This window comes from Ambystoma mexicanum, chromosome 7q, assembly GCF_040938575.1.
Source record: "Ambystoma mexicanum isolate Mex_15411 chromosome 7q, UKY_AmexF1_1, whole genome shotgun sequence".
Taxonomy (NCBI): Eukaryota; Metazoa; Chordata; class Amphibia; order Caudata; family Ambystomatidae; genus Ambystoma; species Ambystoma mexicanum.
In genome coordinates, this window is record NC_090941.1 from 21,873,061 (window position 1) to 21,898,726 (window position 25,666).

The window sequence follows — 25,666 nt, forward strand, 5'->3', positions numbered from 1 at the left end:
GCGGTTTCCCCTGGTGTGGTTGCCGGCAGGCAGCAACGAGGTGCAGGCATCTCGAAATGGTGCCTGTGCTGAAGGTGCACCAAGCAGCCAGTTGGCAAACTGAAGCAGAGAGAAGCGGCTAGAGGGAAAGAAAGCAGGGGGAGGTGGTTAGCAAGAGAGAGGAGGAGGAGGAGGAGGCAAAGAGGAAGGTCTTGAGGAGTTTCCGGAACTTTAGGTGATCCGGTTCAAGATGTAGAGAGGTAGGGAGGCTGTTGCAGAGGGAGGCAGCTGCAGAGGATAAAGATCTCCCCCCATATTTCTGCTTGGAAAAATGGCTCACTCGCAGAACGTTGGAGGAAGACGACCCGAGGGCGCGGGAGGGAGAGTATTTAGATAGAGAGCATTGCAGGTTTATGGGCCCAGGCCCCGGAAAGCCTTGTGGACAATGCAAAGGGTCTTGAACTTGATCCTTGCAGCCACTGGGGGTCATTAGAGGGATTTCAGCGCCGGAAAGATATGGTCCCTGGGCTTGAGGCCAAGGATAAGTCTTGCGGTTCTGTTCTGGATGAGTTGAAGAGGACAAAGTTTAGGCAGGGAGGTTGAGAAAGAGGCGTATGCAGTAGTCTGGCCTAGAGAGGACCTGTGCTCTGGAGACGGTGAGCCTCTGGGGGAAAGTGGGAAAAGGTAGAATACCTCTGAGAAGGTGCAGTTGGTAGTGGGACTTTTTGCAGATGTCCAAGATATGAGGAGAGAAGGAGCGAGTGGAGTCAAAGATAATCCCCAGTTTTTTTGCCTCATTTGCGGGTGGGGGGGGCTTAATTATCAGTAAACAGGCAAACACATACAGGCATACTGAAGCCAGCCATCTTTCTTCCCACATGATGCATGCACCCGAAGTGTGAGCAAGAGAGGTCTCTTCTCGGCCTAGACTTCTGGTGGGCGCACACTCTTGAACACTGTGTTCAAGAGAGTGAAGCCGGGGAATGCTACACCTACAAGGCTGTTGCATGCCTGGTGTCTAATACACAGCCAGTGCATATGTCCAAATCCATGTTGGGAGAGCCAGTACGAAATACTGTAGATTGTGGGTCTTTGCTGTGCGGCCCAGCTTCATTACTTGAATGCCATTTGTGACAGCATCCCACTCTAGTAGTACACAGTGCAGCGTACACACAGACAAAGGAATGTCCACACCATATTCTTACTAAAACATAATTTCGACATACAGCAAAGCATTTCATAAAATGTAGAAGTAAAGCCACATTTCTATATATTACAAGTTAGTCACACTTGCATCTTTAGCCATTGAAAACATTCATTCAACGGAAATGACCATTCTCAATGTACCCAATTAGTATCCGTCTAACTGGCATTGTATCTTTACAAATGGGTTATTCAATAGTTAACTTATGTCTGCCTATGTTGTCATTCTTGCTGGTGGTATTTTGTTATGCTTAGTGCATCAGTGAGGAATTCTCCAACATGTTGGGGATGTCAATGCCTAAACCCTCCTTCTAATGAACTCCTTTCTCACAGATTCCCCACTTTAGAATGACATCTAGGGTAAGTATGGTCTTGCAATTTATTTTAGTGGGCATACTGTGGTTCTGCTCAGCATAGTTTGTGCCAATGACTCTGGATGTGATGTCACGGGTGGTATGCACAGTCAGCTGTACACCATGCACTCTGTTCATTTTTTCCAGCACGTTACTTTGGAAATGATCGCTTCTTCATTTAACTGTTCCGGTCTCCCCAACGCCCCTGTGCTTTAAGCCCTGTAAAGCTTGCTGGAAGTCAATGTCCATGGTAGATTTCCAAAAGTGATGTCAGGGGGTAAAGGCAAAAAGGGGCTGTGGTTGATCTCAACTGACCTCTCGGATGTCACTGAGGATGGTGGGTATTTAAAATGCTGATCTTTAAGGGGTACTACAAAGATTGAGATTGATGGGTGCCCTGCTGCAAGTTAAAATGGGAGGATTCATTCCTATAAGAACAACTCGGGCAGGGAAATTAATAAGCCCACGCCCTCACAAATACCCGTAGCCTTGAAGTCTGGTCTCAGAACAGAAGGGAGAAAAAGGAACAAATTGTGAATTCCTTTAGTAGAGAGACCCTCTTTATGATCTGAGGCAAGCGCGATTCGATGACTGAGGGAATTCCAGAAAACAGTCCAATTCAGAATCCTTAGTAACAGTCTGATGCACAGTCCACAAGCTGATAAACAGACTAGTATCCAAAATGTTAAGGCTGCATATCCCAGTTGCAAATCCAGTATGCAGTCCCTACAGCAGACCAGTCCGAACAGGTGAGTTATTGTTCGAGAACAAAAACGCAATCAAAAAAGGAAGCTTGAAGAGACCATGAAGAGATCAGTTGGAAGAGATTGAGCATACATCTTGGATTGCCTTCTCAGGGATAAACATGTAAAATTGCAAGCTATGAACCAGCCATAAAGTGTCACTTGCCATCTCAATTCTACATGTACAGGCAGGACACCATTTTGTATTCACCAAGATTCCATCACTAGCCAATGATTAGAGTAGAGTGCACATTTTGCTCTGTGGCCTAATAACGAGTGTAGATGTCATGCTGGCCACGGGCTGTCTGGCAGTTGTAGCACATTTCATGCTTTTACCAACACAGCTTGCCTGCAACCTCCAATCCGGTTAAGAGTAACAACTTCTCACCCAATAGGTTTATGACAAGGTCAGTAAGCTGACCTTGTTAAGAGGGGATAGGGACCCCCGCTCAGTCTGGGCTGGGAGGCCTACCAGGATAGAAGCCAAAGCCATTCCTGCACCAGAGGGGGTAGGTGGCAGATGAGAGGGCCCCCATTCCTGGAAATGTCTGTATCTTAAGAGTACCACTTTGAATCACACCATACCTCCTAACAATGCTTGTCAGTGTTTTTTTTCTGTTCCTCAAACGCCTAGGTCTACTCAGCCTCCACTCACTACCTTCAACTGGATGATCTTCCCACTGTTTCCCCCACCGATTGCTTGTAGATGCCTTAGTACTAAACCGTCCGTCCCTGTTGGCTCCCCACTCCCTTGTTTCTTTGCTTACCTCACCATGTTCTGCCCTCCTATGATTGCAGAGCACTATATTGCTGCCCGAAGCTAGGTCTGTGCTTAATAAATACTCTAATAATATTGAAATAATTGACCATGTCAGGAGGCAGCCAAAATCTGGGCAGACCACTGAGAAACAAGACCGCAACCAGCCTGTGATCAGATGACTCCAGACACCATGTTAGGACAGCCGTAGGAGAAAAAACACTCTAGGAATGGTTAGAAAGCCAGCGCAGCGACCAGAGAACACTGCACACTGTTTACCAACACCGGCTGGTGCTGCACTCTAACAGCCTGGTAAGACCTGCTTTAAACAAATTTACTACTGACTTCCATGGAGTGGCTTTCTAATGGATACATTTTCTTACTGACCATCCATTCCACGTGCCGACCCCCTAACACGAACTGGGATACCTTCCAATGCGGGCCGCCATTGTCTCAACACAGCAGCCCCATGCGGATAAAAGGGGTGTGGCATAGCCCCCTATTTGTAAATTGTGTTCATTGCAACACCTCCCATGCATGGAAGTCAGGACAAGATTGGCTAGGGTAAATAGTCGCATTGTAGTAGGGGAAGGAGGTTAAGAAGGAAGACACAAAACTGAAAGGTGTAGGTTATTCAGGTTAGGTCAGCGGAGGAGATGACGACAGACCAGGAGACCAGCAGCACAAAGGACATTTGACTGAAATGTGGGGGCGTTTTTTAGAAAAGGTGAACCATTGGTTGGTTGAGAGCAAGTAGTATTCTGTTGTGAGTGTGTATGCAAGATAAGTGAGTGAGGTTAGAAGTGTAGAGAGTGAGTGAAATGTGATTGTGAGAGTGAATGGGGGCTGACGGAGTCGAAGATATAGCAGTGTTCAGAGGGCGGAGTACTATTGTTTATTAGCAGTGTGGGGAAGACAGAGTAGTGGTGGTGTAAAGGTCCACCCAGGACCACAGTCGGAATAATACTCAATGATGGAGGACTCGGGTGCATGTCAAAACCCATCTTTCTTCAAACAAACCATCCTAGCCGGGGCAGCATACATGCATTTCGTTCTCGTAGCTCTCAATATTTTCAATGATTGCAAGCAAGTTTTCAATTACATCAGCAATGACTTCTCATTACACTATCAGTTTATACAACCTGCAGAGTTGTCTGTTAGGGCCTCAAACTACATATAGGTTACATAAGGGTTATTAACTTGATTGGTCTATGCCTATCTGATGGCTCCGCCTGGACCCATCCCACTCTAGATACTACCTCTAATACATCACTGCAGGGACAGCTAATTTATTGACGTTATCCATCATAGGCAGTGTGGCATGGAGACTTTCTGTTGGTTGGTACCTAACTTACCAACCTTGCACACTTATGACCGGGCTTCAAGATATGAGCAAAACCTAAGTGGGGGGGGAGAGAATTCTGCAGTCTGCCATAATACCAATTAAAGGATACTCCTGGTCATCCTGACCCAATGAGGCCTTCCCTTTCTGCCCTGTGTGCCGTCTGGTGTCTGCATGTACTGATGGAGTTATGTAGGTCTCTTCTCCTTGTTTGGCTTGTAATGAATAGCTAGTGTTCTTAATGCCTGGCCCAGGTGTTGGGGTACCGTGTTTAGAAGTGGATTTCCTTCTTTTCTTTAAGGTTTTAATTAATTGTAGCATGCATGTTGTGTTCTTTGTGGTCATTTGGGGTGCTAGTCGGTTGGACATCAACAGTTGTCTTATGCTCTTATTAAATATTAACTTGGGAGTCTACCGCTTCTTGTCCCTGGAACTGCAGTCTCGTGCCTGTGTCCTATTCATCTATTACTTCTTTCATTGTTCCTGACCCTGGCTCTGCCCGGGAGCTACTTTCTGGGCTCTGCATGAGTTTCTAGAATACTTGTGTTTTTGTAAATTCAGCATCTTGAGTTCTGAAACCTTGTTAATTCTGAGTCTTGCTGCGGCCTCTGTATTAGGAAAACTGCACCCATGTCTTCCTGTATCCATATCGGTGACCTATAGCTGCGTTTATTCGTCAAATATGTCTGCCATACAATGATGTCTCTGCCAAAGTATTTAGCATCTGATCTACCTATAATCCAACTGGCCTATCAGTATAGTGAGTCCCTTTCTTGGTACTCGGGAACCTCCAGTTACTTTTTTCTGTGTGGCACTAGTTATACTGCACACGGTTTGTGCATTCTACAACTACTTTTAGTCCCTAGTCGTGTTGAACAACGTAACTAATACTTTATGGACTGCATGGTGATTCACTTTGGTTGAGCATATTGTTTCATGGAGCTTGGGTTTACTACTATTCTCAACCATCCCTAGGTTCATGGGGTGGTCAAGCTGTCTGTAACGTCTCTTTTCTTTACGGTACTGGGGCGGTGTCGGGGCAGAAGGGATTACTGATGTATTCATCAGCCTCATCACATTGGCATGGAGCGGGCAGGGCAGTGGTGGCCCGGAGCGGGCAGGGCAGTAGTGGCGTCGTGAGGCTATGGTGGTGGCATGGAGAGGGCAGGGTAGTGGTGGCAGAGGGCAAGGTAGTAGGAGTGAGTCTGAGGGGAGCATAGTTGGAGAGGGAGGCAACATCAGCGGGTGGAGGTAGGAGGTGGACAGAGAGGGAAGAAGCAGGAAGAGAGGTTAGAAGATCAGTGAGGGACAGGAACACCAGGGTATGAGAGGAAGAGCGGGGGTGCTTGAGTGACTGTAAGCCAACTCTTACAATCCTTTTAGAACTAACATCATTGACAATGTAGGGCCAGCCTAGGAGGCCCCGGAAGGAGCTTGACTTTAGGACCTCATTATAAAATTATAGTATAGGTAGTAGGGGGTCAGTAAGCTCTAGATACTAACCTGGAGCATAAGGACGCCTGGGTTAGAGAGGGAACCGTTTAATCTACATGAGAGAGAGCATAAGACAGCTCTTGGTGCCCTGTAAAAATTTTAATAAAAACCCTCCAACCATCTCTTGACATTGATGTGCTATGTAGGCCATCTATGACTCTGATGTGCCGGCTGGACTGGTCAATTTGTTATGAGTGAGAACACTGGTGCTTGACTCCTGACCATGTCATGGATAATTGCGTGACCTGTCAAACTTAATTCAAAGGCCTACTACAAACTTGCCACCAAACTTCATCTCCACAAGGGCGGCAAGACTCCAACCAAGACTTCCACTCTATCAGACTCCTCAGAGATGTCATGCCTGGTTGAGAAAGTGAGGTAAGTGGACCCTAACCTGTGAAGGTGGTTACAAAATAAATCAAATAAAGAAACACCACAGGAGAATAGTGCTCCTTTATAGATTCTTCCTTCAGGGAGTCATTCTCACTCCAGTGTATCGGACTACTCGGAGGAATAGGGCCATAAACTAGTCTGGGTTCCCTTCCCCACCAGCACCACTACCCTGGAGCAGTGGGAGGAGGCAAGGCGTATGATGCTCGATATCCTTGCCTAAGCAATGGCGGCTTTGGCGTCAGTGCTGGTAATGGAGTCAAGGCCTTCTGAGGCCCTCGGAGGGAACTCGTTGGGTGATAACTGCACACTGCCCTGCTTGGTTCGTTCCTCTGATATTTCGACTGCGACCTATGTGCCACTCTGCTTTGATTTCAGGTGTTCTGGCCTTGGCACCAGCTTCAACACCAGCTGCATTATGAAATCGCAGTTGATACCCAGTTAGGGCAAGGTCTTCAGGACCTAACTAAACGTGGACACATTATGATGTGGTTGATCATCCGATTACCAATGGATTTACATCCATGGAAGGTGGTTGTGTGGAAGATTTTCCTGAGGAATTCTACAAGGAAAGCAGGACTACAGCTTTCTTGCCTTCCAATCTATATGACACTTGGGGCCTAGACACCTCTCTAGAATTGTAGTTAATTAGGGAGAATTTTCCACATCCCTCTGAGGGTTGTGAATCCATCAAAGGAAAAGGTAGACATTTCCAAACAAAAGAACATAACTCTAAAATAATAACTATGGCACAGCTGTTGGGCTTAACTCAAGGGCAGAGGTAGGCTGATGGTTTTGTTATTTCCTATAGTTAATCCAGAACATGCAACACACAAGTATACTGAAAATAACAAATTACTTTCCCCTGTTAACTTTCTTCTGATGGATGGTTCCTCCCACAGATTCCTCATCTTGGATATATTCTTCTGCATTGCAACTCCGTCTCCCCCAGCAGGGGTGCCATGCGGCCTGGTGTTAGGAATCCTTGAGTCATCAGTCTTGGGACCGGATGTGATGTCGACATCAATACAAATAGCACGCTTGGTGCCCCATGACCTCCTTTGTCATTTTTTTTTTTCCCTTTGCACATCTGCGTTGGGGATTAGAGACAAGAGTGCATGCTTAAACATTTGTTATTGTAAAATCCAGGGAGGGAGCTCCTTAACCTTAGGCTGGGATGGTGATGAGGAATCAGTAGGAGGAACGTCCATCAGAGTATCACCTGGGGCATTTAATTTGTTCTCCCACGAATCCTCGTTTTAGATAGACTCCTACAGCAGTAAGATACCATGGAGGATGGAAGGAGTGCCCTCCATGGCAATCATGCCATTATCTGTTTGAGGATAGCTCTGCCAAAATGATTCATTTGCAGATACTGTGTTCAGGCAATAGTGTTTTAGCGAACGTGTGTCTAAAAGACCACATCGCAAACTGACGGATATCCTTTACAGGTACTCCCCTATGAAGAGCTGAAGTAGTGTCCACACCCATAGTGGCGTGTACCCTGAAGCCTTTAGAAATCTGCTTACCTGCTCTAACATAGCATTAGAAACACGAAGCACTATCCATCTAGAAATGGTTTGCTTTGTTTTTCCCTTGCCCATCTTCAGGCCCATATAACCAATGAACAGTTTATCAACCAGTCTGAATTGGTGTGTCCTTGCTATGTAAAAACTGAGCCCTTTTGGGGTTGAGTCTATGCAGCCTTTCTTCCTCCTTGGATGGATGAGGAAGTGGATAAAAAGCTGGCAAACAAAAGTTCTGCAATATGTTCAACTCTGACATACCCTACTTACGGAACATAGAGCGCAATCTAAGAGTCACCCTGTCCTTAGTAAAGACTGTAAAAGGTAGCTTACAAGACAAGGCCTGCAATTTGCTCAGTCTTCGAGCTCAGGAAATGGCGACCAAGAAGGCTGTTTTCCATGACCCCGGAGTCTTGGAGGACATGAATGCAATGGCTCAAATGGAGAGGCCATAAGAAATGTCAACACCAATTTTCAAGTCCCATGCTGGCACCACGTAAGCGGTCGGAGGAAAGGTATAAGTCAATCCTTTAAAATTGAACCACCAAGGCGATCGTGAAGAACGACCCTTGCTCTGGCGTGTGCTTAAAAATGGATAGCGCCGATAAGTAGCCGTTGGCGGTGGTGACCTCAATGCCTTGTCTTGCCAGATGAAGAAGAAAAGCCAGCAGCCTTGAGGTATAACATAAAAAGGGATACGCATCCTGTGCTCTACACTAGCTGCAAAATGTTTTACAATGGCAGCGGTATAGATCCTTAGTTGCTGGCCTTCTTGCTGAGTACACCACCTCCATAGCGTCTTCCCGAAGGTCCCAATACCTGTACCTTAGCCTTTCAGAAGACAGGCATGCAGATTGAGCGTGTGTACGCTCAGGTGAAGAACCAGTCCTAGAGGGACCGCGAGAGGTCATCTGGCCTCCAGGGAAGATGTGGCGGACAGATGACCCTATCCAGAAAGTCTGCTACCACTTCTTTCTGGCCCAGTCCAGGGCAATCTGGATCATGCTGCTCCATACCACTTCAACCTCCTGATCACTTGAAGCATGTTAGGAATCAAATGCATACAGGAGCTGGACATTCCAATCCACCACAAATGCATCTCCCAGGGCTCCTTTCTGGGCAAAGTCCATGGAGGAGAAAGGTTCACACTTCCTCTTCACACGTCCATGTGGGGTGCGGTGAGGGAATTGTCAAGATCTCTAGAACGACTTCCTGGTACACTTCCGACTTGTGGGAGAATGAGCCCTGCTTGCTGAGGGTGTCCGCTGTCGTATTCCCCTTCTGGGTGCAGTGAATTGCTGACAAAGAAATCTTGTTCTTTAACTCCCAGAACCAGAGCTGCATTGTGCCTCTGCACGGGGGAGCGACCCTACACCACCTCTTGATGTAGTGCATGGCTGCTGTGTGGTCTATCATGATCAGGACCGCCTTCCCTTGTATGGAGGGCAAAAAGGCCATCTGTGCCAGTCTGATCGCTCTCAGCTCCAACAGGTTTATATGAAGTTGTCTCTCCAACAGGGCCTGTCAGCTTGTCCAGGTGAGTGCTGCAGCCTTTCAGAGATGCATCACTGACTAGGGTCGCCAATGGCCACAGTTGCAAAATGGTTCACTTGTCATTACGTTTTCCGTGTGAGTCCACCACAGTGGATCCTGAGCAACTCTGTTCGGGGACTTGAATCAAGTCTGTCATACTTACAGAGAACTGCGACCTTTGAGATCTGAGGCCTGTGATAAATCGCAGGAATTAGTCCCTTCTCCCCAAGGTGGAGCTCCACTGTCAGGCTAAGGAGGTGAGCCCGCACTGCAATACTCTCCCTATGGGTAGAGACAAGTGGGACCTCACTGGTAGAGCCACCCTTGAGGACATCCCATTCCCAAGAGGAACTCCCTAGAGAACCTGCCAAAGTACCAGCTTTTCCTGATAATGTCTGTGCTATTGCCAACCCATAATGGAAAACCTCCTTGATAACTCCCATTCCACTGGGACGAGTAAGAGGATGTATGGAGAAGAGAATCCACCAGAGAAAGGGGAAAAAAGGAACCGATTGCTGTGCAGGGGAAGCCCCACGGCTACGTCAATTCAAAATGGGGAGGAGTGTGGGGAAACGAAAACGCAACCTGCGAATTTCACACGCTGGCTACAGAGAGCAGCAGCCGAGATGAGACATGCAACGTCCTACAGCTGTTAGGAACCAAGGGGTATCAGGTGTGCTGCTGCCAGTATCAAGGACTCTGAATGAACTAAAGCGTGATGCACAGCGTCCCGAAGCCAAGGAGTTGAAAGATGCCGCGATAGGGGGCGTGACCACAGGAGGTTTGTGGTGGACCAGGGGGTCCAGATAACCATGCCGAGACCAGTCGATATATAGGCCAGTAACCAATATCCCAGAGCACCATCCAAGACGAATGAAGGAAGAGAAATGGATGAGGGACAACGAGAAGCACGAATGAGAAGAAAGGAAGCCGATACTCCCCAAACGAGAAACCCAGTGGTGTTAACCCTAAATACTGAAGGTAATGGCGATAACTGCGGACCAAGGGGAGTGAGAGAACGATTCTTGGAATGTTCATCCTCGTTGCTGTCAAGAGAGAAAACCGAACTAGTGAATGAGAATCATCATTAGAATGGTACACACTCATCACAGTCAAGAGAGATAATATTACAAAAGTAAACTAAAATCATTATTGGAGTCCTCATACTCGTCTTAGTAAAAAGAGCAATATTGGAACCTAAATATCAAGAGAAGAGAGCTATTTTGGGAGGGCCCCAATATATGATGAATCCAAAGGAGGCCTAAGAAATAAAACGTGCGAGAACCAAGACGCCTGAAGATAAGTTGGACTTTGTAGAAATAGACCCAGGAAAAGAGAAAAAAGGACTATAAAACTGGCCAGTACCCCAGAGGGTTGTGAGCGAAGTCTATTGGTGAACAAGAGAGGGATTAATCCTTAAAGTAAAAGACAAGAGAAGAAACTAGAGCCTATAACTCTAACAAAGGAACGTATGAATTGGCAAAAGTGATCACTAAAGAAGATCTAAAGATCCTATATTGAAAGGTGGATGAGACACAAGTCATCAAACTTCTGGAGAAGGGATCCATTTTCCTGACTTTGAGTTGTCAAAATATTGGTAGTGTCAGATAGGTTAGTGGTGGACGCTTTCAATTATAAACATTTACTGACAAGCACCTCAGCTACTTTCGTTGAGTATGGATGCCTTGTAGAATAGGGAAAGATGGGCTTTATTCCTATTCTTTAATAAACACCTTTGTAGAATGTCTAATCAGCGTCCGTGTCCTCCTCCTGACCTCCCACAGGACTCAGTGGTGCAATCTCCTTCTCCGTCGGGCTTCTAGCACCAGAAAGATGTAGGATTTAAACCGTGCACCGCTGCCACTTTCGTGGTCGGCACAGGAATTTCAGGGAGCAGCCAGTGTGGTGTATGCGGCCCAACACCAACTCCAGGAAGCGTGCTCAAGATAGGGAACGATAAGAATGTTGTCCCTCTGAAGATTGGCGGGCACCACAACCAAGGTTTAGCCACACAGACCATCCTGAAGTTCCAGAGCCGAAGGATCTTGCATAAGGACCACTGTGAATTTGTCCTTGTACAGGGACAAATTCAAATGCCTTGGGTGTAGGGTGGGCCACAGGCCCAGTCATTGTCCATGGCCCTAAGACACTTAAAAAGATGGTCAATACCAAATGGCCTGAGGAGTTTTGTTTATCCATCTGGAGCAAATCTACAAGTCTAAAACCAGGAATACCTCTGGAACACAGTCCCGTAGCCCATCAACCAGGTCACACAATCTGCATTATTTAGGCCTGCTTGGAGGATTTGCAAGCAGCCCCTTTTCCATTTGTAACTAGTTTGGTGAATCCAGCTTTCAATTTAGGGCAGGGGTTTTCAGTCTCCTCCGGTGATATTCCACAAAGAGTGGGGGTGCCTGGCAAGTGCGTGAGGTACATTGACAGCGAGCAAGGCCAGTCTACCAGATGTAAACACTCTTCAGGTGGGAAAGGTGGTTGACCTTGAGCCTGCAGTGGTTGCTTAGAAAACTACGCTCTGGAGGGTGTCGAAAGGAGAGGAATGCCAGTTTGGAAGGAGCTGGGTGGACCTTTTTACCAAATCGTTCATTTTTCGGGTCAGGCCTGCCTTAACCAAACTGCCTTGTCATGGTCTGCAAGGGTCAATTTAAAGGGCAGACGTATTTTACTAGGAGGGTCCTGGTCTGATCTATCCAGGAAGTAATTTGATGGCGCAGTCAAACCCAGCATCAAGTCTGAGCAGTGGTCTTGTAGATAAATGCAGGTAGCTTCCTGTTGGGTACATTTTTCTAAAGTCCAATTGGGATTGGCCTCTACAAGACTTATCCATGGGTTTTAGGGCCCCAGCTTCTTATTTAGGCCTGTACTACCCAAGTTTGGTAGAGCGGCAGAGCAGCCAGGCTTATCTTATAAGGAGGAATGTGAGCTGTAAATCAGTACCCATAAATCTGAACATACACCAATACAAAGAAACATGCATTTAGTTACATTACATTATATTTATTTTATATATACACAAGGCAAGTGATAACCAAAGAAATCCTGTATCAACTAATAACCTCAAACACACATTAGGCTAATAGGAAGAAATAAAGCAGGTGAGTACATTATTCTTTACTTTTTTATCCACACACTGAGTGACTTTAGTCAGGGCAGTAAAAGCACTTATTTGTATCAACATTGCATTATTGTGTCAGAAGTAGGTTAAGAATGTAAAGCGGCAACAATAACAGGTAAGTAACACTGTAGCTATTCTTTTTATGGTTGAGGCAGTCTTTTCCCTAACTAGAAACGAGTTCTTCAGTTCAGGATTTGGAAGGGAAACGAGTGTGGCCAAAGCCAGTAGGAAATACAAGATTTACTTTAGGGAAACCAGCAATACTAAAGTCTATAAGAATAATCCCCAACAACAGAACATAGCTCCCACTCAGGTGCTCTGGAGCATCTGGGCTGATATGGACACATGTTTGTGCAGGGCCTTCTCTCGGAAGATGCGGCGGGCGCGATTCTTTTAACCCCAGAGCCCGATCCCAGCTTGTCAATTTCTGTACCTTCTGGGTCTGATTTTTCTAGTGCTGGGACTGTCATTTCAATGATATAATTTAACTTAAATGGAAAAATGCCTAACTGTCCCCATCGCTTAGAGGGATTTCCCTGCCTATAAACTAAAGGTGTTTGTTGTATGTTAAAACAAAGGGAGTCCTCCGTCCATAAACCTATTTACTATACGGCCCTACCGCTTTAGGGAAAGAAAACTAAAATAAGCCAGAACAATATCCCCTTAGTTCGGGCTTAGTCCGGTCAATGTTACTTGGGCCTATCTTTGGGTATTGGTCACATGTTAAAACAGTGTTCTTCACAGTTCACCAAAGAAAGGTTTTCAGATCTCTTTAGGCTCTTCAAGAAAAGTTGTAATACGTTCTACAAATTAAATGTTGCAAGTTCTTTGAGTGGAGGGATGACTCCCTTAGGTTTCTGCCTAACAAGAACGACTGTGCAGTTCCCTCTGGGACCACTGCAAAAGATTTAAGACTACAGGTGTTTTGCAGTAAACCCACTTGGTAGCAGTCTGTACCACACAGATTCACTTGGTAGCTGTGGCTGAGCAGTCAGACTTCCCTCAAGAAGAGTTGGGCAGTATACAGAGTATTCACAATAGGTCAAGAGAACCCAATAGAACAAGTAAACACTGACCAGGGCTTGGTGTAAAAGAGATATAATTATTTATTTAAAACCACATCTAGAAAAACACACAGGCACTAATAGTAAGCAATTCAAAAACACGGTCACTAAAAGATACACTCCCTTAAAAGAATATTAGACAAGTGTTAAGTAAAGCCCCACTTATTTTTCAGACAGCGGTGAGCGCTTAACGTAGATGGCACTCTAATAATTCGTTTTAAAAAGGGAGAGAAAAGCAGAGAACAAATTGAAACAGATCCCAACACTTTTACAAGAGCATAACAAGAGAGGAAGGCAAGGTAAAACCGTGAATTCAGAGTCAGTAGGCTGGATCCGCTTTAGGAGGATCGAAACGAAATGTGTCCAAGGTCACACGGTTGCAGTGCACAAAAAGTCTTGTAATGGTTCAAAAAGGAGTTGGACCAAGGAAAGGGACCAGTTAGAGGATCAAGGCGGCCAGCCCAGTCCAGAAGGTTAAGGAGTTATTATTACCTTGTAGCAATCTTTAGAAAGGGAGGCCTGGCGGACACAGTACCTTAAAGTGGTGAGAACGCTCCAGCGGGAGTAGTTGTTCCTGGCAGCGGATGCAAGTCGGTGCTTCGTCCGGGGGAAAAGAGGATCTCGTCGTGGAGGAAGACCGGAGTCCGTTGCGCTGCCAGGGAAGAGACCAGCCGCAGAGTTTCTCAGGACCAAGGAGCGGTCCGTTGATTCGCGGTTCAGTGGCGAGTGGCTATCCGGCTGCTGGGGTGCTTGGCACGGGCAGTTTGACCACAAACCGGTCTGGGGTCTGAAGAAAGAAAGGTAAACTGGTTGTGCCCACCAGTCGGGGGAAGAAGCCTCTCCAGCTGGGAGATCTTCTCTGTCGTCGGGAAGTGGCGAGTCGGTTCTGCAGGGCTCCACCGGTGGTGTCGTCGTGGTAGGTCGGCTCAGCTTCTCCCTCGTCGGATTCCCAGGTCCTGTGGCGACTTCTGAAGTTCCAGTCCCCAAAGCCCTGCTTTTATGCAGAAAACCCCCATTCACTCAGCCTAGCTGTCACTCAAACATGCTAAGTGGTGAGCCGGCCGGCTCACCACTTGGGCCAATCACACAAGAGTGCGACTTGAGTTACCAAGGTAACTCAGTCCAGGGTGCCTAAACCCCCTCCCACACCCCCTGTGGTACCCAGACAGAGTTGCACCACTTTTGGAGGCTTCTATGGAGAAGCCCGCCAAAAAGTGGAACAAAGGGCTCGACTTGGGTTGGAGTCACAGAAGAGAACACAAACGCCATTTTAGAATCGAGTCTTGGCAAAAAATACCAACCGGAGAATGAATATTAATTAAATAAACCGGCGGTATGTTCGAGGCTATGAGAATTAAATAATTAAAGTTGGTAGCCTCGAACAATGGGAAAATCCCATAGGAAAATATTTGCGATCGAATATAAAAAGTAGTTTCCACTGCCACCAGCCAAAACTCGATCAGGGGGGACGGAGACGTGTCCCCTCGTCTAACAGACCCCGGGGCAATCGAATTGCCCCGACCAGTATGTCCACAATATGATGGTTTGTACTGGTTTCTGCTAATAATTTGGGACTAGTAAAGCCAATGGTGACTTTACATGCCCTGGGAGACAGTAGTCAGTCCCAGGGTATGGAGTCTATGGTGGGGTGTCACTATGACACCCCTGTGTTACTGCACGGAAGGTGCTGTGTAACACACATAGTAAAAACATGAGACCCTATGGAGTAAAGGAGCCCATAACACATGAGCAGTCAAAGGAACACCATAAATCATGTCCAAGAGTGGGAGAAAGAGTCTCACTCTTGGCAGGAGGAAAAAAACAAACTCCAGAAATCCAGCAAAGCTGCTGGGGGACTCACTAGGTTAGGAAATTCAGCCTAAAGAGAGAATTCTCCCTAAAACTTCTCCACCAACTTGGTGGTTTCCTTACCTCTAGTTTTATGTCTTGGACAGACTGATTGAACCCTTCTTCTCCAGATTGAAAAATGTCAGTTAAATGTCAGCCGCAACACACTCAGCAGTCTTTGCCCTGAGAACAGAGGATTTGTTCCTCCGTTGCCTCATCTGGCCATCTGTTCGCAGTCACCAGGCCCACCACGGCTGCAGTGTGGTCACGCAACCAGTTAAGACAGTCTTTATTCCATCTCAGTCACAGTAGTAGCACCATTTCCCATGCCGACCTCCCAGCATCGCTCTCTCTCGTCTCTTGCTTCCTCCATGCCACCGCCTGCTCTGTGGTGTAGCACGGCTCCACCCCTTACTTAAAAGGGGAGTGTTCTCAGTCTGCTGCTGAGTTTGAACATTCCAGCATTACTTTGAGCCAACGTTCAGGAAGCTATGTTTGTGTGTTTCGAGCGAGGATCAACTGAAACATCAGTAGTTTCTATTCACATATAGGCAGACAGGATATCCTTTATAGGGAGTTCCGGATGGGAATGGTAGTCCTTGTCCACTAGAGGGGAGCCACTGCCAGTGAGGTCCGCTTTCCCAAACACCTAGGGGATGGTTTTGTAGAGTGGACGCTCCTCTGTAGTCTCAAAGGGGGTTGATTCGCCCCTGAGAAGAAAGGACGAAGTTCACAGATCCGTCACATGGCCAAGTTGTGCATGAGATCACTTCAGTGGCTACTACACTGTCAGTGAACAATTTGCTCTAGGGGGTGCCTTTTGGACTACCTTTGCCTCAGCTGACAGTGGTCATGAATACCTCTTGGACCTGGGTGCCCACCTGTATGATGTGACAGTGAATTAACTGTAATACTCCTGGGAATTGAGGAGCACATCAGCCTCCTGGAACTGAGTCATCAGACTATCCCCAGTGCCTTTACTTCTGTCTGTGCAAGACAAGTGTCCAGATTCTGAGAGACAACGCAGTGACTATGCATTATCTCATAACAAGTGAGGTTATGTGGAGTTGCTACATTTATGCAGGTTGGCAATTTGACTCTGGTTCTTTGCTCTGGAGCATGTGACCTCCCTGTAGGCAGCATGTCTGGCTTGGATGGAAAACATTGTTTCAGATGCCCTTAGCATGCTCTCCTCAGTCTCACAACTGTGAAATTAGAACTTTCTGGACAAGATCATTGCCTTTTGCAGGACATACTCAAGTGGATCTCTTCCCCCTCCTGTGTCAACAGGATGGGCAAGCTGTTTGGTTCCATTAAGTAGGTGAATCATTGATTGTAGTGTGGAACTTCAATTTCTTATGTGTTCACCTCAGTTCCTATATTCTTGGTGACTAGTGAAGTGTCTGGTCTAGCTTTATCCTGATTGACACTATCGGTCATGGAGGACGTGGGATCTGGGACTTCTGAACATGTCCATCTTTCCTTCCTGGTGAGAGTAGACCTGCCCTCCCAGTCAACGGGCAGGGTCTTGCATTCGCACCTGAAGAGCCTCAATCTTTGTGTTTGGCTTCTGAGAGGTTGAGTTACAGTGAGTGGGATGATGTCTGACGTTGCTTTTAGTCAGTAAACTGGCTACTAAGCTGATCTTCCCCTTCAGATGGTGTATTTGTTCAAACCAAACTGGTGCCATCAGAAGTGTGGCTGGACCCTTTATCCTGTCCGACATTGCAGTTTCTGGAATGTTGTGGCTGTCCAGGGGGAGGGGCCTGCGGATTGGCACTTCTAAGAGGAATGTAACCACTATTCTGATATTTTAAAGAATTCCAGAACAGGAATTTCTCTTCATAACCACTGTTCTGCAGTTTTTGCTGGAGCTATCTTGCCAATTTCGACTGTGCCAGTGTGTTGTTCATGCATGAAATTTGACACTTGTTCTTTATGTTTCCTCAGTTGGTGCCTTAGCTTTAATGACCTTTGAGGTTGCTTAACCTTTAGGCGATTTCCCCAATTACCATCACTTCTGTAGTGTTCGAGTAATTTCCAGCCTTTTTTTTAATCTTCCTTACCTCGCCTCTTCCATGGAAAAAGTTACTACTCTGTCTTAGTTGCCTGAGTTGGAGGGAAGAAATACCAGGAAGTCTGAGCAGAGGTTTTATAGTTTAGAATTTAAGGGGGCTCTTTGATACTGTGTCTTAGATGATGGACATCAGGAAGAAAGACTGGATCTTTCCTGGTGCTCAGACTGGCAGGGCTGCTATCAAACACACTATCCAGGCAGCCTTTCTGCTGAATTTCAGAATGCTAGATCTAGCCAAGAAGGAACGGCCTGCCGGTTTCAGAGCACATACTACCAGAGGCATAGCGGCTACATCCGCTTTGCAGAGTGTTGCTCTTATTATGCACATATGTCGGGTAACTACGTGGGCTTCCCTGACTGTCTTTGGTAAGCAACACTCCCATGATTCCTGTAGCACAGGATACCCTAATTGGTCTTGTTGGGCTTCAGAGTTTATGTAGTTGATGGTTTATCACTCTCCTTCCCCCTGTTCTGTACTGCTTTTGAGTCATTCTAAAATGAGGGATTTCACTTCTGTGGTTCCTCAGCCGATGATTGTATGGAGGAAATGTGCATCATTGGAATCGGTTTGCACAATTGGCATTTACATACCGCCCATGACATCACATCCAGAGCCACGAGCACGAAGCATAGCAAAGTTGAAGCAGGTTATGGTAGCAGAAAAAGTTCCTGAAGCTAGACCTGCATTTGGAGGTTATTTCTAATGTGAGTAATCTGTGAGGAAGGACTAATTCATCAGAAAGAAAATAACTTAAGGTAAGTCCTTTGTTCTTCTATGCATGGTGCATTATACAAATTGAGTGCATTCCTTACATATGTGTGTGCAAAAAAGCAGCAGAACCTGACTTTGATTTCTTCATTTCAGAGGAAATCTTGTTAAAGCCATTGATATGTTCAACAAAGCTATCAACCTCGCCAAGTCGGAAATGGAGATGGCCCACCTATACTCATTGTGTGATGCTGCCTATGCCCAAACAGAAGTTGCAAAAAAATATGGATTAAAACCTCCAACATTGTAACCCGGACATAAAAGAACTGAAAAAATAAATCTCTAAAAGAAGTTGCTACTTTGTACTCCAACCAAGAAACACTGTTACAGGGTTCCAGATATAACAAAATATTGTTTTCCTGTTGATGCTGTTTGTCATTAGTTGCTGAATATCGATGTTAAGGTGTTGTAGGAATTGAATATTAGGGCAGTTTTTCTCTTCAAACCAATTATTGGACACCCCCAGAGGTTTGTTGAGAACTCAGATATGTTTCATGGGGCCCAAAAATATTTTGGTCAGTCAAATAAAAACTAAAGTCCTTCCACTGCCTGCACTGTTATGAATGTGATAGAATATGGGTACATTTTGTTTTATACACAAACAAGAATTTACAGCATTACTTTGTTTATGCTATTTGTTAATGATAAAATGGCAAGTGCTGTAAATAGATTTTTTTTATATACTACTGATTCCAGAAGGGTTGGTTTTGAGTTTTACATGAAACAAAATTGCATTACTCTTTGGCAGTTTTTTATATTGGTCTCTTTACAAGTAGAAAAATCGTATACATATATTTCTTGCCCCTTACCATCTCTGTCTGCCTAATTAAAGCTTGTGTATTTACTGAGATGTTCAAGCTGTTGGGATGTGTTGAGAACTTAAATGTTCAAACTAGTACCTCCTTGATCAGCAAGAATGTACTGTTCTTTCAGAGCTTGTCAGAATATTCTCCCAGATGAGAGGTGGTAAAGATTTAGATGCCCACCAGTAGTTGTAACCTATCCTCTTGTGTGCCTCAAACACCCAACGGAATTCCATAAACTTCATGACCATTAAAGGCCACATAGAGTTATCATTGAATGTAGGATGTTTTACATTTCATATTAATCTTTCAAGTTTTTTGGTCTACATGTTATCTGCCCCAACTCTTGCCACTTCATTGTTGAAATGGTAGACCATGTATAACTACAAAGCAGCAACATCCAAACGCAACCCTTAATATACCATGTTCTGGTGCTTATTTTATGCGTTGGTATTTTTTGTTTTTATCAGTTCTCTGGCAAAGGGATATTACATGCATATTGTTTTTAATTGACTGATCCAAAATGTGCGTAATCTACAAGCTTACCATTGTGACTTTACTCACTGTTTTTCATTTGACACAATTCTAAAATCTGTTAAGGTACAAAGGTCCCACTGAAGGAATAAAAATGGTAAGTACACATACCAACAAAAACATGGACACTGAAAAAGTGTCAAAAAATAGAATCGGATATACCTGTTCCTGGAGGCCTTTTTTGCTCCCTTCACAAGCTGGTAACCAAGTTGGTAGTGGCCCCAAAGGCACAGATCTTTTACTGGTAAATTCCTTTGTCTGTATGCTGTTAAGCAGCTTGTGAAATTAATATGTAGTGTTATTTTTCAAAAGGTGAATTAGTACGATCTATCAGCAAACATTACAAACCAGAAGCATCTCATCTATTAGTTCTGCATACACATTGGGACACCTGATATTTACAAGGAAAAGAAGGCATGCTGGAAAAGGAGCCTGGTAGTTTGTGAACTTAAAAGATCAACCTTCATTGGTGGAGGTTAATTTATAAAAACAGAATTAAAATGTTCAAACACAAATAATGTTGACTTATCTGTGTCTTGACTTTAGTTATGTGCATGGCCTGATCTACATAGTGACATTCAGATTTTCTTCTCATCCTCCCACCAACCTCAGCAAATAAAAATAACTTAAAAAAGGAAGCATGTGCCATTTAATTATAGCATTCCAATCATCAGACTGTTGCCTGTTCCCAAAATATTAGAATCTGCACTAAAAAGGCATTTCTCTGTAATTTTCTTTTGTATATCTTTCACATGTAAATTCACATAATAAATATGACGTTTAATAATTATTGTTTAACTGTGCACTTTGTTGCAAAATGCTGGCAATCTAACCTCTATGGTGGGGGCTCGTGAAGACGTTGCATGCACATTTGTTTTTCATTTTGTAATATTAGGACATAACATTTTAGAGACCATTGCAGAAAGGGTTGAATCCATTAAAGCTGGTGAAAACCACCTTTCTGTTAGCAATGGCATATGGAATGTAAAAATGCCATTACAAACCAGTGGAAACCCTGATTATTGTAATGTGTATAGTGCTAGCAGAATCACCACTGGTGGAAGAAAATTACTTTTATTTTGCAATCACAGTTTAGCACAAAAAATTGGTGGAAATTCTTGCAATCACAAGTTGACACTAGTATCTGGTGGGAATTACCAGCAAAAAGGGTGCTAGCTTTGAGCTGGTCTTAAAAAGACAACGCCACAAACTGCTGCCACCTGCTTGGGCTTTCAGTTTGGAAGACTGCAGGGTTGGAGGATGGGTGTTGCATGATATATTACTTACATGGCTAGGACAAGGGTCACAAAAGGGATCATTTAAGCGACCAATTGTTGTTTTGAGCGACTTAAGTATTTTCGTCTTGCGCTTTTGCTCAACCAGCAATTGACCAGCTTACTTTTGTATGTGGTCTTCCCCCAAACCCGTCCCCCGCCTCTCCATGATCCCCCTCCCTACCTTACGCTCATCTCTTTGCTTACTTATCCCAACATGCACATCAACCACTGGTTGCATATTGGTAAAAATAAGTGCATGACCAAGACTTTAAAAAGGAAGTATTTGAATTGACATGAAATGGTGCAGATTACCCATTTTGAGGATGAAAACGTTTGAGATGGGCAGAGAGCAGATCCTTTGCTTTTACCCCTTACGTGCCATTTGATCTATGGTATGACACAGCAGTTGCCATTATTAATCATACACCCCTAATGAAGCTTACAACACTGTACATATTGGCTTCCGGCACCTTCCTTCCAGTCTCCAGCTGCCTGTGGTGCTGGGGTTTTACAACTATAAACTGTAAGGCAGGGACACTCATAAATATTAAGAACAGTATCTATGTAAACATCAGTTGGTATAATTAGCATTTTGAATACATTCCTTTTTTTCATAAAGCAAATCATTTTGTATTTAGAAAGTGATTTAACAGAGTTGATTGAATTAATATTTGTTTTGTGTATGTGCCACCAAAACAGTCAACATATATGAACTTAATGTACACATATAGAAATGTCCCAAGTTGCATATATACTGGCAAATAAGTGAATAGTTTCCTAAACATCTTTTAGATATGAAATGTCACCTGTGTGACCGTACTCGAACATGTTTCTGTCTGTATAACTTTACTCCAACATTGATCAGGCAGAAAACTCTAAGCTATAACCTGGTATTTGGTGTGCAGTTCAACGTGAATTGATTCATTCAAACTGACTTCTGGCATTATTTTGAGAGAGATTTCTCATGAACACACTACTGACGCACTGACTTCTGGCATTATTTTGAGAGAGATTTCTCATGAACACATTACTGACGCACAATCATGTAACACTGGTTGCATGGAATTTAGGAAGGTGTTCAAATTATCTTCATCATTCCACATTGAAACATTTAGAGTGAGTAAACAATCTCATGTACATCCGTCGCCACAGTAGATGAATTTTCTTGAAGGATGGATAATCAAAATCTTCTTGTTTCTATGATTGGCCACTGTATTGTATAAACCACAATTGTATATGAGATTTGTAATAATGAAACTATAGTAGCCAAAGAAATCATGAATATTTTTGCATAAAGGACTGTTACCTTCGGAGTTGTTTAATGGGTTGGTAGAAAGGTATGGTGACTTTTCCACCTGGGATGTAGGAGAGTTTTGCATGTAATGCTGAAAAATGGCTTTCAGGAATTGAATGCTATGAAGGGCGTGTGGTTTGTTGCCCTTTTAGAAGTGCGTAGGGGCGTCCTCTCCAGTAGTGTGTACGTTTTTCACACAGTGTCATTGCACAACATTGCCGCTATATTATGGGTACCGTATTTGTCAAACTGATAATTATACAATCTGTCTGAAGTATTGGGGAATTCAAAGGTCAAAACGTTGTAACAAAAACATGCAAGAACTTCTGGACATTGAAACCAAGGCGATTTATGTTAACTAAAAGTTCCAAATAATCCCTTGAGTTTGTCAATTATAAGAAGAAAGGGGAGGAAGGATAGCTCAGCCGCAACACGTTTGTCTTGGAAGCAAGACAACGTGGCACAACAGGTTTGATTCCCGATCCTGCGCTTAGAAACCAATTGTTGGTATTAAGCGCATTTATAAATGAACAATACAATTCAAATAAACGAATGCCATGATTGTGCATAGAATTGGTTTTCTCAAATGGTACTAATGGATGCCAGAAGCCAATAATTTGAATTCTCCAGCATGGGGTCTGACATGGATTCACATGCTCATGAATATTCCCCGTCGTCAGGCTTTGAAGGCTCGGTAAAGAAAAAATCAGTTTCAGTTTTGTTTCTGAACTGTCTTTCTACTAATAACCAATCACTGGTCTCTGGGTCATACTGCCCACAGCCAATGACTGCCCTCTACCTAAGCCCCTCCTCTGGCGGCAACCAATTTCAATTTTTTTACTGCACGTTCAAGTGTTGGGAGTCCTCGTGCTATAGCTCTTGAGCTTTTACTGCGTTTTACTTTTCCTAAGAGTTTACTCTTATTTTTCGGTCAATTCGAGCCTCAAGCTCCACCGATTCTTCTTCTGACCAACGGCAACCCGTTTTGGAAATTTTCTACACCCCTCAAGGCCGAATTTTTCGTCGAGTTTCTCTTCTTGGAGGATTCCGGAAGATCTTGAGGCCTACCCCGCGTTGACATGGGCCAGGACAAAGGAGACACAACACCTGTTGGATCCAAGCTGTTTAGGATCTGCCCTGGATGTGGATTACAGAAGGTCTTTAAGGAAGATGAGCACTCTCGGTGCCTCTACTGCCTTCACAACAACAATTTGCACTTGGAAGAGGACTGCGCGTTCTGTAAGAACATGTCCATCCGGACATTGAAGGACCGTCGGACTCGACTCCCTAACTGGCCGCAGGGGAAGAGCCCAGCAGCAGGTGAGAAGTCAGAGCAGTCTTCTAAGACCTTTGAGGGTGCTCCGGCGACAGGGTCCCAACAAAAGGAAAAGCACCGGGCTCCTCGGCTGCAAGGAATGGCGCGATGTCCCTGACGCCATCAACCACGAGCCAACGCTCTGGCTCGGGGAAAAGGAAGTCGGAGAACCCGGTTAAGCTTCGGGAGAAGCCCCGGTCGACCCCGACAGAGAAAGCCAAGCGGGGGCGAGGCATTGGCCCTCCTCCTAAGGTGAAGCCCCAGAGGCGCCCAAGGTCGTGAAGGCCCCGATTTACCTGACAAAGGCCTCGATTGAAGGAGTCGTGGTGACCCTGGCGAAGCCTGTGGAGACTACAGCCTAGAGTTTCCCTGCCACCCTGGAGGGAATAATCTTTTCAACCTATCGAAGACCCCCATGAAACCCCGGGAACAGAAAGAGGGGGGTGCATGGTAGCCATAACGGACACAGATACCACCTCCGAAGATGAGCTGGCTGGCGTCAAAGATCCTGGACAAGAAATTTGAGGAAGTCATGTCCTACGGGAGAGATCCCGGTGTGGCCGACGAGGAGTAGCGGGCAGCAGAGGAAACGAAACGGATGTCCCCCACGCCCCAGCCGTCGCAACCGATGGCTATACCACAGGACAACTCAGGAGCAATCTTGATGCTATCTGATCCTGTGTACGGGGATAAGGACAAGGTTGCCCTTACCCCCAGAAGACGATCCAGCGACGCCTGGACCGTCAGGGAGCACACCGAACAAGCAGAGGCGAATCCATCCTCCCCCCTCCTTTCCAGTCTTCACCTCCATCCCCTCCACCAAGGGATGAGATGGGAACACCATGATCGCCAGGGCATCAGAGCTTTTCCAGCTTTGCCCCGAAGAGCAGAAGGAGGGTTTCCTCTACCAACGATGGGAGACCAAGAGGAAGACCAACCTCTCAGTCCCGTTACTGGACAACATCTGGGACAAAGGACTGTCTCTACTGAAGAACTCGTCCACGGCTCCTGCGAAGAGGGGCCGGTATGAGAAGTACCAGGTCCCAGACTCCGCCCCTATGTGCCTCAGAGCTCAGCCGTCCCCGGGTTCAGTGGTCTCCGCGGCGGTCAAGAAGAAATCAGCAGGGGCGACGGCATCAACTTCCATTTCCCCACCGGATGGCGAGGGGAAGAAGCTGGATGCCATGGGACAATTAGTCACTCGTCAGTGGCGACGACCATCAAAGCGGCCAACGCCCTCGCGATCGTGGCACGCTACGACAGGGAGCGCTGGTTCAAGATCGCTCCCCTCCTGGATTTCCTACCAGACAAGAGGGCGGAAACCCTTGAAATCCTACAGGAACCCGAGGTGGCTTCGGACCACGCTATTATGGTCGCCACGGACATCGCCGACACCGGCTTTTGCCAGATGGGCAACAGCGTTTGCCCTTGCCGGCGCGGTTGGCTCAAGGCCACCGACTTCCGTCAGGACGTACAGACCAGGGTACTGGACATGCCCTTCAATGGGAACAACCTGTTTGGCAAGGCAGTGGACGAGTCACTGCAGGCCATCAAGGCGGACACTGGGACGGGCCGGGCCTTTGGTTCTCTCCATCAAAGACGGCCGTCCTTTCGGACCTCTGGAGGCAAGTCTCATGGTGCCTCTAAAGGATTCGGTGGCGGTTCAGCGTTGTACCGCCAGGCGGCCCGCTCCTCGTCGCAGGAAGCCTACACAGGCCACAGCAAGGCCGGAGGACATCGTCGTCGCCAAGGTGGCAAGGCCTCGGCGAAGCAAGACTGAACCGGCCGTGACGTCGGGACCTCACCCGAGCACCGTGGTGGGAGGCCAGCTGGCGAATTTTGTCAGCGTGTGGGAGTCCATCTCCACCGACAGCTAGGTGCTGGGTGTCCTCGTCTACCACTCGTGGCTAGGAAGGAAAACCACTTGCAGTACTTCCTCATCCGAAAGAAGACCTGCGGCTGGTGGCCCATCCTAGATCTTCGCCGCCTCAACAGATGCATCAAGTCCCAGAGGTTCAGGATGGTCACCCTTCAGCACATGCTGGGACAATTGGAGGAAGGCGACTTCCTGTCGTTGCTGGACTTGGAGGATGCTTACTTCCACATCCCCATACGCAAAGGACATCGAAAGTTCCTACGGTTCGTAGTCCAAGGGTGCCACTACCAATACCGGGCCCTGCCCTTCGGGTTGAAGCCGGCGCCAAGGGTCTTCGACAAGTGCCTGGCGGCGCA

The 25,666-nt window shown here is 45.9% G+C and overlaps 1 protein-coding gene across 1 annotated transcript in view; it reads left to right on the top strand.

Annotated features, from left to right (window-relative positions):
- Positions 1 to 20,338, top strand: part of TOMM70 (translocase of outer mitochondrial membrane 70) — a 561,013-nt gene extending 540,675 nt beyond the window's left edge. The window contains exon 12 of the mRNA XM_069639990.1: positions 18,308 to 20,338. Within this exon, the coding sequence (XP_069496091.1) occupies positions 18,308 to 18,461 (154 nt within the window). The 3' untranslated portion in view covers positions 18,462 to 20,338. The remainder of the gene's footprint in view (positions 1 to 18,307) is intronic.
- The last annotated feature ends 5,328 nt before the right edge of the window (positions 20,339 to 25,666 follow it).